This window comes from Cyclopterus lumpus, chromosome 21 (genome assembly GCF_009769545.1).
Source record: "Cyclopterus lumpus isolate fCycLum1 chromosome 21, fCycLum1.pri, whole genome shotgun sequence".
In the NCBI taxonomy this organism is placed as follows: Eukaryota; Metazoa; Chordata; class Actinopteri; order Perciformes; family Cyclopteridae; genus Cyclopterus; species Cyclopterus lumpus.
In genome coordinates this window covers 12,202,529-12,215,346 of record NC_046986.1, presented here as the reverse complement: position 1 = coordinate 12,215,346, position 12,818 = coordinate 12,202,529, and the positions used below count along the sequence as shown (strand labels likewise).

The 12,818-nt window shown below is 41.9% G+C and overlaps 1 protein-coding gene across 1 annotated transcript; it reads right to left on the bottom strand.

Annotated features, from left to right (window-relative positions):
• Positions 1 to 3,762: 3,762 nt before the first annotated feature.
• nr4a2a (nuclear receptor subfamily 4, group A, member 2a) lies at positions 3,763 to 6,870 on the bottom strand. The gene is made up of 6 exons (XM_034561825.1): positions 6,004 to 6,870; positions 5,390 to 5,519; positions 5,069 to 5,232; positions 4,485 to 4,687; positions 4,140 to 4,318; positions 3,763 to 4,019 (listed from the first exon to the last, which is right to left on the bottom strand). The coding sequence occupies exons 1-6, from the start codon at positions 6,868 to 6,870 to the stop codon at positions 3,763 to 3,765; spliced, it is 1,800 nt and encodes a 599-aa protein (XP_034417716.1).
• Positions 6,871 to 12,818: the final 5,948 nt, after the last annotated feature.

Sequence of the window (12,818 nt, the reverse complement as noted above, 5' to 3'; positions counted from 1 at the left end):
ATGAAGCAATTCATGTGGATCTATTTCAGGTCTTGCTCACAAGCCTTCTAATAAAATTCTCACTCGCTCACACGAAATGTAAAGAAAGAAAATAGTGCCATTTACTCTACGCTTAATTCTCGTCAGATGAAATGTAGCATGCATATTTGTGCACATCTTCATAATTCTTTGTTCTATTCTCTTTCAAGACGAAATTCCACTCGCAGGTTGAGCAACAGAGTTTTCCTCATCAGATGTCTGTCTTAACAAGTTCTCATGGAGCACCAAGGTGAAAGGTCAAGTGCTCTCCCACCATGGGGATCGGATGAGGCAAACGGTCTGTCTTATCTTGGCCTCCCAACATGATAATTCACACATTAGACCTCTCGACCGAAGCTTAGTCACAGCCAACGCCGTCAACATGGGAACCTTTTTGCAAAGAATTACACCATTTCAAATTGGAGTCAAAACAACTTGTATCCTTTTGTCGTTGGGGGACCGGCTCCTGACTTGAATTAAAACTCCTGCAGCGGAGCTACAGCACTTCAAATCCATGAGCACACGTGAACCTGTCACATTGCGTCACAGAATTAGACAAAAGTGCAGCTGCAACATATCCATCCATGAGTGTGTATGTGTGTGGCATCCATTCGATGGGAAGCAGCATTCAAAGAAGATGACACTCAGTCTTATAATTGTATTCTCACTTTGTGTACAAGCACTTAGCAGCAGGTATACAGGAGCTTTTCTTTGGAAGATGGCCACCTTCACCTGCTGGCATCGGTTTGTTGTTCTCTGTGCCAGAGCTGGAGACGGGCAACTAGAAATTCCTTTCTTTTCTCCCTTCTAGCCCGACTTGTGCTGACACCACCATGTCTAACCTTCCGCTGATGTCAAGTGCATGGAGGAAATTAAGTCATAGGCTCTTTAATTAATTTAGACTCAAAGTCCTCAAGCATATATAATCATGCACAAACACTGACAGATGTATTAGCTGCTCGTGTCATGTTTTATTGTGCCGAGAGAGACATGTTTAAAACCTAACTGTACTTTGAGTCAATAGAGAGGACTTGTGACACTGTAATGAACCCTTTCAACAGATCTGCTAAATGTCAGCAAACTGGTTCTGAATGTAATCCCAGTTTGCCTTGGAATTAGCACGTTACACTGACGATCTAATTATTTAGACAATTTATTGCCTGCTGCTAATATCTCTCAAAATAAGCTGTTCCCTTCATCTTGATCATGGGATACATGTGGAATCAGGGAGGATAAGTCCCAGACATGCCTCAGAGCCTGGCGTCACTACCTCTTCTGAGAGAGGAGAGGAGAGGCGGTGTGACACTTCGTGCAGACCAATCACTGCATGCCGTTTGAGATATACATTTATTAATGACTTTCTTCTCCGCTGACTTGATGCGCATGCAGCATGCCATAAAGTGGCTTGAATTGTAGTTGTATGAGGGCGATCCTTAAAGGTTAAAGGAGTAGGACTTCTTTAGCTGACCGAAATCAGAGGCGCGGACCCGGAGTCCCCCTGGGAGGGGGGGGGGGGGGGGTTGTTGGTAACGGGCTTATGCCTACTATTAAACTACAATACATGAATAGGTCACTTTTTCGTCTCCGAAAAAATAAAAATAACCCGTAAGACAGAGAAAATTGCTCCTGCGCGTGTCTTTCTTGTCCACACGCTGCAAAGTGAAGCGCTGTGACTCACAAGAAGAAGAAGCTGTATACCTGCGTTGAACAGGATTTAATGTCCCCCAATAAATGTGTTCTTTTCAGCTGCACTTTATTCCGCTTTGTAATCGCAGGTTTGTAGGTAGTCGGCTTTTTATTTCTAGGTTTAGGTGGCTGGTCTGACTCGCAGAGTAAAACAGGTGAAGCCGTATGAAGCGCAACAATTGTCTCCGCTACAATTAAAATAATATAAAGGTGGTCGTTACAGTTTTAATCCTGAAAGTCTGTTCACCAAGACAACCTCAAACTTTCATTTCCATAAACGTTCGTCCTAAAGAGCATCCAGAGGAACAGACTGAAATATATATCCGAAGTCTTTTTTAAAAATTGTTCGCTCATCAATTATCAGCGAATAATGAAGACGCATATTTAATCCGTTGTGTTTTTTTCCTTTGTCGAATACAAATAGACCGGAAAAATATGTCCGGAGTGTCAGTACAATCTTCTTTTTTTCTCACGATTCAAGTATATGACATATAGGAGACAACTATAAGGTTCGAAGCAGTGAATTTTTGATCACTGAAATATTCGCTCAGTTTCGGCTTAAATAAAACGATTAGAATGATGAAATATGTGCATCATATTTTTGTCGAAGCAGATCATTTCAAATCAAGATGAAACATGACTAGGCCTGCATGTTATTTGCGAAATATTCTTAGTTTTTAAATGCGCAAACTTACTTTTTCTAGGTCTACACAATGTCACATATAATTAACATATTAAAATAAAGCACTTATTAAAACGTGTTTCATTTATTAGGTCTGTAAGCGCCGATCACAATAGAAATTAGAATAAGTTTGATTTCCAAAATTATATTTTCTCTCTCGTGCTTTAAGTAGCTCTTTCCGACCAGAGATGTCTTAATTTAAAGAATAAATTATTTCAGAGAAATTATTTAGCAAAGAATTGATTTTAAAGTTTTATTTGTAAACATTAAATATGTATTTCTCTCTAAAGGTTTTTTTAATCCGGCCCCAAATGCGTTACAGAAGTTATAAGTACATCATGATGTCAAAGATGTGGGCCTATATCACACACTCATGAACCTCTTGGTATAAGATGGGAGTTTTTCATTTCCAAAACGTGTTAAATCATAACTATCTAGACGTTTATAAGACATAAAACATAGACAACGTGCTCATCATGAACTTGGATGGTTTGAAATCGTTTAAATTGCACCATGCTTAGTGTAGCTCTTGGCAATATAAATAATAAATATATAGAAACGTTTATATTCAACAGCAACAATACTTACAGCACATACAAACAAGGAATGTCTGACAGTTTTACAAACACCATGGGTCCCTCATTTTCTATACAGATGAGATATTTTTCCACATATGCGTCATACATAAAAGGAGTGCCATAACTACGAATCTGTATCAAATCTAGCAGACTACATAGTGTCCGGTATATATTATATATAGACATCACCTCAGCAAGTGCCTATAAAAGAAAAGGAAAACAAAATCAAACTAGAACATGCGTTGTCTTTTCTGGATACTTTTTGGGATCCTGTCAGAAACACATAGGCACGAGTCAGAAAAGAAAAGAAAAGAAAATGTTCATTATAACAAACTTTGTACACATGTTATAAACCGATGCATTGGAGGCATCACATAATCTATAATAATATACAGTGTATGTGCGTGTGTGTATGTGTGTGCGCGTGAGTGGTCAAATGTACAAATGGAGTATACTACATCTGATGCTGAATCAGTAGAGACGATTTTAAATAAACAATAAGTGATTGTACAACCGGATTTACTTTGTTGACAATTTGTCCACCGGAGAAAAATTCCGATCCACTTGTTTGGCAATCAATTTTTTTTAAAGGCCTAAACAGCAATCAAACTGCTGTTATACTTTTTTTTTTCTTTTAATTTTTTTGTCATGAATCCTCACTCATAATGCGTACTGTTTGTTCAATTAGCCAACGGAGCTTGCACATATTCAGAAATAATAACGTTAGAAATCTGTCAAGTCTGACTCTTAATAAACAGTCTTTTGGAAGTTCTTTGAGGTCTTGCCATCGAGTCAGACTCAGAAAGGTAAGGTGTCGAGGAAAAGTTTGTCAATTATTGCTGGCGGAGGGACTAGATCTTCTAGTTTTAGGTAAAAGATACGCTGCAGACCTTGGGTACATAGTGTGCGCAGTTCAGGGAGCTTTCCCAAGAGTTTTGACAAGTAGTTGGGACGATTCAATCCACCGCCATTGAAAGTCACTTGATCTTTGAGGCAGTTGACTATCTTGTTTTGGAGATCCTCGACTCGTTTGGGCTCCTTAAGTCCGTGTCGCTCTGAAATACAAACAAAAAAAAAGGACAAAGATAAAATTATTCCCGATGCATTAACTTGCTCTGCCTTACATGCGTTGGAGCGCAGGCAGAGTTTCCCAAGGAGCAGTCGCCTTTACGCACCTGTTACCATGGCGAGAGCTGCAATGCAGGAGAACGCTGAGATGTCTATGTTCATGCTCTGCAAGTTGGAAGAAAAGTCCACGATAGCGTCCACCCACTCTCCAAATCCACGGACGCACTGTAGCCTGTGTAACACCACTCCGTTACAAAAAATAAGTTTGCCTTCTACCGGGTTGGACCTGCAATTAATAAGAGAATGCCGTTAATTACGCTTGCCAATAAATGGGAATTTAACAGCCTTCTTCTTATTGGGCAGCTAATAAACCCCAAAGCAATGAAGCTTGAAGGAGGAGCTGATGATTATCTAAAGCCAATATAGTTTTGTTTAATAATTACGCGGCTTACCTGTACGCCAGCCGCAGGACAAAAAGTTCAAGGAAGGCGGATTCAAAGAGGAGATCTTGATCTTGCTTCGGTAGATCAGCAAAGCCGGGGATCTTCTCCGCCCAGCCCCGGATGATCTCCATGGAGCCCGTCAGGAGATCATAGAACTGCTGGATGTGCTGAGTGTTGTCTCCAGTCATTTGGTAGTCAGGGTTAGCCTGGAACTGGAATTTAATTTAAACAGCGCCTTAATGAGGTCCTTTAAAATATATAATCCGTGAAATTGCCAATGCCCATTTCCAAGAGGGAGAAGGGTGCCTTTTTCACCATTAAAATGCATGTCTTTTTTTATTAAGTTCTCTATTTCAACGCAATTTACTTAGGAGAAAATATGCCACATTAAAAGGCTGACAACGTTAAGAGTTCGGCGATGTATTACACACAACTTTCAAGGCAATTAATTGTTACCTAAAAGCAAGACGAAATTAAAAAAGACCGTACATCTTGTTCTTTCTGTTTTCGCCCGGAGTCGTAGCTGTCAAACTTTTTTTTTCTTTTTCAGTGCTGTGTGTGTTTTATTTCTGGAATCATGGTACTTTACTTACTCTGGAGTAATCCAAAGCAGACATGGAGGGGTTGGAGTCCACATGGGTCCTAACAAGTGCGCTTATGAGGCTCACCGGCGGCGAGGGTGGGGAGGGCTCCTGTGGACTTTTGGGTTTGGATGGTAGGCGTCCTCTCCGACCTTTCAGATTATCAGTTCGGACAACTCCATTGGAAAAAATACATGACATACGAGTCATTAATATGCCCTTCTGTTGTTGCGCGTAAACACTTAAATGTGGTATAAATAACAATCCAATACATTATTACGCACATGTGGGGAAATATAAACTACTGGTATAAAATGCATGGTCTAAACATACCTTCTCTCACCATTCCGACGACCATGCACTTCTGGAAACGGCAGAACTGGCAACGATTTCTTCGGCGTTTGTCAACAGGACAGTTTTTATTTGCTAAACACACGTATTTTGCATTTTTCTGAACGGTGCGCTGGAAAGCAAGAAAAGCATAATGTCACTCTGCAGGCTTATTATTTCCAAGGCTGTAGAGCATGTAGAACACGGACTGCGATTTGCTGCACAAGTGATTCAACATAACAAAAATGAAAAAGATAAAAACGATATAATATCTGTCTCATCTCCTGTTTGGGACTGCGCCGTATGAGCCAACAAGAGGGAATAGACCGCCAGCAAATGCACACTCGTGGTCTTTCATATGTTACTTATTCCTTTGAGATCAACTATGTATGGACCGATAGGCTTGTCATATAAAGTTATTTTAGGCAGACACTTGTGGGTCTGTAATATTTAACGGGGCCCACATTGTAATTGCAATCCTTGTGTTTATTATTATTTTGTAGGGAAATTGGGCATGCTATATAACTCACGGGCGCCGTGAATAATAAGGAACACACAGCATATCGTTCATGTAATAACAGTAACACTGATTCACGGTTGCTGTCACGTCAGCCCACCTTGAAAAATCCTTTGCAGCCCTCGCAGGTCCTCACTCCATAATGCTGGCAGGCTGCGTTGTCCCCACAGACCGCACACAGACCCTCGTTTGACGGAGATCCTCGGGACGGGGGCGATGGCACTTGGCTGTCCACCAGCTGGTGCCCGTGTCCGAGCTGCAGGGAGTGAGGAAAGGCCAGACCCGCCTGTTTCCGCATGGCGCTGGGCACCGCAAAGCTCTGGCCGTCAAGGCCGCGGTGCACGCCCGGGTTGTCGTGGTTCATGGAGACGTGCAGCGGCCCGTCGAACCGCATCTGACAGCTGGACACGGGAGTACCGGGCGGGGACTGCTTGAAAGAGAAGAGCGAAAGCCTCGACACTGGATTCTTGCGCTGGTCCATCATATGAGACGTGGCCGCGACATAGTTCTGGTGGAAACTGTGGAGGGAGCCCGGGTCCTCCCACATGTGATTTGGCTGAACCTGGAAGTTTGGTGTGCTCGGGGCGTGAGGCGAGGAGGGTTTGAAGTACATAGGCCCAGAGTGAGCCATCATTTCTTCCGACTGAGGTGGCAGGTGGCTCTGCTGATGGTAGTTGTGCATCTGGACGTCCTCCACCTTGATAGAGGACTGCTCAGAGTGGGGCATCTGATACAGACAGGGCGGTTTAACGTCGTAACCGGTGTTATAGTTGTCCATGAATGTGCTGAAACTTGGGAGAGAAGTAGTGGCTGTGATCTCAGTGTTGGTCAAGTCCATGCTAAACTTCACAAACTCAGGTGTTAAGAAGTCGCAGCTGTATTCTCCCGCGGGGTGGTAGCTGTAGCTCTGGGTTGCAGGACTAGCTCCTTGAGGTGATGATCCATACTGAGCCTGAACGCAGGGCATGGCTGAAAACAAAACCGGTAGAAACACATCAGAATTCCTCAAATAAATGTGCAAACTGTGAAGAGAGTTTTACGGTTTAGTGTTCAATCTACTATTACTCTAAATAATATATAAAAAAAAAAAAAAGTAAAAACACGATTATAAGTGATTCCGTCATAAAATAAGATGAAAACATAACACATCTGTATTTGTATTGGTAAATAATGTTCCATATCCTACCTCAAGTCTTCTGACAGTTTTTCGGTGACACTTGAAATGGGTATTATCGGGAGTTGTGTGGTTGTCCGGATTCAAGAACGCGGCTCTGTTGTGGATCTTCCCCTGATAAAACACATCACTTTGACATTGATTATACAATAAAACAAATGTCTCAAAAAAATATTCCCCCAACACAAATGCGCACAAAATGCAACCAAATTAGAATTATGCACAGCGTTTAAAATGTCATAAAATAAAAAAATTAAAAAACTTTGAATGGATACAGACAAAATAAGTGCATATAGGAATTAAACGGCACCAGTCTTCTTCTTCTTAAAGTGTGCATTCGAGAGTGATAAACGGAGCAACTTCGCGCACTTGACAGTCGTGAGAACTTAAATTCTGGTGAAATATCAGCAGCGCCCATGTGCACAGTCTAACATGGGCAGTTTAACAGCGAAAACAGACAATAAAGCGCATTGTGTGGCAAAGAGAAGCAGTGAATCTTACCTTTTTCACATCAGGATCGTGACTTTCAATCCATGCGATAAGCATGCAGGGGGTATTCATCAATTTCTGTAAAAGCTCCAAATCGTGAGCGGCGGCACCCAACAAAGCCAGGCAGACAAACCGTGTGACTCCGCGCACTGACAGCGACACTAGCTTCGACTACCCAGGCTGGCCAATGTGGCTTTGTTTATGTGAGCTCTGGATGCCGTGGCCCACGTGTTTCACGGCTCCACGTCATCGGCGTCGACGCCGACATGGACCAATCCGCGTGGGAACTTTCTCAAGCCCCAATTTTTCTGGCGAATATGTTTGTCTTGTGGTATGTGCTCTATGTTGCTTCCCACATGGACATTAGCAGAGATGTAGTGGAGGCTAAACCCTTCCGGGCTCAGTTCAGACACTCTTGTGTTTACTCAGTACTTGGGTCAGGCTTGTTTTGGGCAATTATTAATCTGTGCTGTGATATCATGGTATGTATCACTCGACAGAGTAAACGAGACGAGGTCGTGATGAGCTGGAAGTTTCTGCAAACTTTAAAAAAAAAAATGATATTGATGTGTGTAATAACGTTTGTTTTCACCACAACAAAACACAGCCAGTGCTTGTGTCCAGACAATTCAGTTCATTCAACATTCAATAAAAGGTAAACTTTGCAGCAACCAACTTGTAAAAGTGCTTTTTTTTTTATAATTCGACATTTAAAACACACAGCTCACATCTCTACAGTCGAGTATTGATCATATTCAATGCCTGATGGTTGTTATTGCGGTATAATATTGAGAGAAGTGCACATTGGCACAGTTATGTCACAATGTGGCTAATACGCCAGACTCACTTGTATGAAATATATGCCTAATGAAGCGAGGGTCAATATTATTCTTCGTTATCTTCTGACAGGATTTCTGTATTTCAATTGTGTTCCAAATTTAGACCTCAGATGGGGTGCGGTCTGCGGGGTGGGCCGCCTATTCATAGCGCTGGTATAGAGCTGCTGGAGGAGGAAGGGGGGGATAATTAGCGGGCCTGAAGCCAGTTGTCACGAGGGAACCAATTTGGTCCCCAGAGAGGGAAACGTGATAGGAGCGGGCAGAATGGAGAGTGACGCAGAAAACGCTCAAGTTGACGCAGTCGCCAAAATAATGTTTTGGCTTTATTGTTCTGCAGCGATGGCATAACTGATCTCTGTGTAATCTTACACCAGCACCTTGTGGCCAATGGAGTTGGCCTACATTTTTAAACATTCATATAGGCCTAGGCATCAAGCCAAGGTGAGGAGGGAGCGTGCACTTAGGGTGCAACACGATGTGTGGCCACATGCACGTTACAGCAGGCCGCATCACAGCGCAAGCTGCGTCGTGTGTTATTTCTAGTGGATTGGCGCACAGAGCAACCACCAGTCTCTGAGCAGTTTGTGTATGTGCCTTGTCCTCAGTGCACACAAGGACAGAGTGTGCAAGGAGGGTGAACAAGGAAACTGTATATATCATGGTTACACTCACCTCTAGAGGACACTATTGTTCACCAGCAATACATCAAGCAGCTTCTGTTTCTTACAATTAACCTTTTAATTAACCTAACCCCATTAAGGCTGTTCACGCCCATTCGTTTTCAGGTGGGCTTGGTGGCAGGATTTGTACATTACACATTTTCCACACTGCACTATGAATATTCAGGAGCTAAATGACGTAGTGAAAGTTATTGTGTTTTTTTTGCCTCCTCTTTGCCCCTATGGTGCTAATTAGACCACCTTTCATTTGCATTTTTTACAGGAGGCTTCCAGTTTGTCAACACAACAACTTTAACTGCTGACATCTACTGACCATACAAATATAGATACAGTTTGTGCATAACCAATGGAAACTAGTTTGTGTGAAAATACAGGACGTGGTCACACTGTGTTTCTGTCATTCATTTACCATTTAGACTTTGGAATGAAAACACAATTAGCCGTTTAATTGGCCATTTTACTGAAGAATAATTAACTTCCCATTTATATGCGCAATTAATTGACAGACATTTTGAAGTGAGTAGTTAGTTTTAATCACACAGAAGTCGAGATTATATTTGTAACTTTGTTTGAGGAAACGTCTACTGACATTACCAATTTGAGTGTGTGGGCGGGCGATTGTGTGCGTGCTCACGCGGGCGAGAGAGAGATAGACATCTTAGCCGCTAAAATCGTGTCTGTCTCTGCAGGTACACCCCGGGGGGGGGGGGGGGGGGGGGGTTATTATGGGAAGCGCGTTATTAGTAAGAAATATAGACGCTGTCCCCATGGCAATGTCGCAGGATGCTTATGGATCTCAGTTACAGTCAGACCAGCGGCTGAAAGGTCGCCTCAGGGTGGGAACTGGGAAGTGAGCAGTGATCACACTTGACTCGCTGAACGCGATGTTCATCATACGTTTCTAATTTTTTTAATTTAATTTTTTTTTTTAAAGCAAAAGTCATTTTGAGTCCAGACGGTTTGTCCAGCCTACGTCAGCGCCATAGTCACTTTGCAAGTGGTCCTTGCATCACGGGACACCATCAGCACCACTTGCGTTGAATGATCCATTAAAATGTTCCATGTCATCTGGACACAAAGCTTGAAAAGGTGGAGTCTCACTACTGCTGTGATGAGTTAATGTGGAGGAAGACTGGATGTGGTCATTTCCAGTTATTAAGTATTCAGATACTTAACTAGAAGTGGTAATTCCACAGTGACACATTCTAAATCAGTATTTAAGTTATATGGGTGTGTGTTCAATGATTGAGGCATTAATGTGAATGTAACAAAAGTATACTGTAAGTTAAATTATTGGGTACTTTTACCATACTTGAGTATTTCAATGTTAATACTACATTACACTTCCACTACACTTCATTTTCAGAGTCCACTATTGTGCTGTAGTTCCTTTTATGATTAAGATAATGAGTACTTGTACATTTGATTTTTTAAAGTAACATTTTTTTCTTGCTTATAGTTCTGTACTTTTACTAAATGGCGTATTTATTCATTGGTTTATTGCTACTTTGACTCAAAGATGCATAATTCCAAATTCCATGCATATCATCGACAACCGAATGGAGGCAACCCATGGGTTGCCTCCATTCGGTTGTCAACATTGCAACATCTGGACCACCTTGGTAGCTGATTTGTTACAGCGTCCAATTGTACCAACCCCACACACACATGCGCACACACACACACACACACACGCATGCACAGACAGACACTTTATTCTTCCTCAGTTGCTCTGATTGTGTAATAATGATGCAGGTGTGTTTACATTGGAGTTAATTACAAGTCGGGTGCTTTGCATAAAGAATGCCTCTGTGCAAAGAGGAGGAGCAATGACCAAGCAGCAGTATTTGACGCATTGGGAGTGAGAAAGGGTTGAACCACAATGTTCAGGGGTCGATTCTGGCCTTGGATGTCATACCCATCTCTCTCTCTCTCTCTCTCTCTCTCTCTCTCTCTCTCTCTCTACTCATTATATCCTTAGATAGCAAATACTTGTTTGCTGCTGTGTTAATGCTCTGAATTTGTAATGTAGCACCTTAAGTCAGCCCATCTCATGTTTTGCATGCCATATCTTACCTGTGAAGTAGCGTGTAGAATAAGAACTGTATTTTCTAAGTGTTATTTAATTGTAGAGGAGCAGATGTATAAAGTTGTAGAACAGGTAAATATTCTGTGAAGCACCACTTCCTCAAAATGGTATTTAAACACACAACTGAACAAAGGTATGAAAATAATTGAAAAAACTGAGAAAATGTTTTTTACTAATGAGCTTTCCGCTTTTTCTAATTTCATAATCACTGATTCATCCACTTCATACTTAACATTAGTTAGCCCTGAAACTGGGTAGAAATGAGGAGGGAATTGATCCACTCACTTACACTCACTTAAATTGAAGCCCAGTAGGTTTGTAAAATCTGCTGGTCCCTCACACAAACCTCATTTCATTTCTAAGCACCAGCAGGTATCAAACTTTCTGAGAATTGAACAGCCCAACCCTGAAGGCATCCCTTTGCTCAGTGTCTTCTTTCCATTTCTAGATTCCCACTTTACAAGCTTAAATGTCTACTTAATATGCTTTAATGCCTGCTCTTTAGAGCCAGGGAGCACTTCATCACTTTTATACACCTTTATATAACACACTGTTAACTAGCAATGCCTTATGGAACAGCTTGTCTTGCAGCTGGAAGGTGCCTCCATGGTATGATGGAGGTACCTGTTCACCATTCACAATGAGACAGTAAAATGGGTATAGAGGCCTCTGCATACTGCTGCTGTCTATATCAGTCAACGATGAATATTCATGAATCACAGTGTCATGACATGCTCTGTAATTGGCAGAAACATTAGTAATGACACTGCTGGTATCAAGTCCCTGCATATTCATGTGCTGGGGCAATATTTCCTCGTGGTGATGTTTTTTTCTCTCCTCCTGAAAGTGAAAATGTATTCTGAAGCTGCAGGTGTCCCTGGTGCCACAATCAATTGCTGGCTGGATTGTACCCCAGTGAAAATCAGACAAACCATTAGTTTCTTTGTCAATCTCTTTGATTAATAATATATCTGAATTATAAAAGGTTGAGAGGACTCTTAATAGTGTAAAGTGAATATCTTTGTAATAGTTATGAATGCAGGGCTTCAGGAAATAAACCATGTCATTGCCAGTGGCTATTGGGCTTTAAAAAGATCACTGGTTAAAATGTGTTGATGGCTTTGGCCTAAAAAATAACACCAGAATTATTGAATTATCCTGGTTACATGAGGAATGAGCAGTTTATGTCTTATGCAAGTTGAGGTGCGAGTAGATTTAGCAGCATGCACAGACATGAGCCTGCTTATCGAGGTTTCACGCTGATACTGGGCTCGCTGTGGCAGATTTCTTTTTGTACTGGAATTTGCTGCGACTCCATTTCGGCCCCACTAAAGTGTCCTAGAATGGACGATGAGGGAATTGGATAAAGCTTTGCCTAATCTGGAAGGCTTTCGCCTCTGAGCAGCTGTATGGGAGGATTTCCATCCTCGCGGCTTCAGTTTAGTGTAGTGCACCATTCAAACTGTGGTGTAAGGAGGCAGACCTGCTTCTAGACCAGTAGAAGGATCAGTATTGAGATGGTTTAGGATTTAGGATAAAGTAAACTTCATAGGCACGGCCACTAGCCATGTTTCCATTGGTAGAAGAGGTATTCACATCCTTTACTGAAGTAAAAGCACCAATGTAGAAATACGCCATTGCAAC

Coding starts and splice junctions, on each gene's coding strand:
- nr4a2a (XM_034561825.1), bottom strand. CDS start 6,870: ATGCCCTGCGTTCAGGCTCAGTATGGATCATCACCTCAAGGAGCTAGT. Junction 4,319..4,484: donor GTCCTGCGGCTGGCGTACAG/GTAAGCCGCGTA, acceptor TATTAATTGCAG/GTCCAACCCGGTAGAAGGCA. Junction 4,020..4,139: donor AGCTCTCGCCATGGTAACAG/GTGCGTAAAGGC, acceptor TTTGTATTTCAG/AGCGACACGGACTTAAGGAG.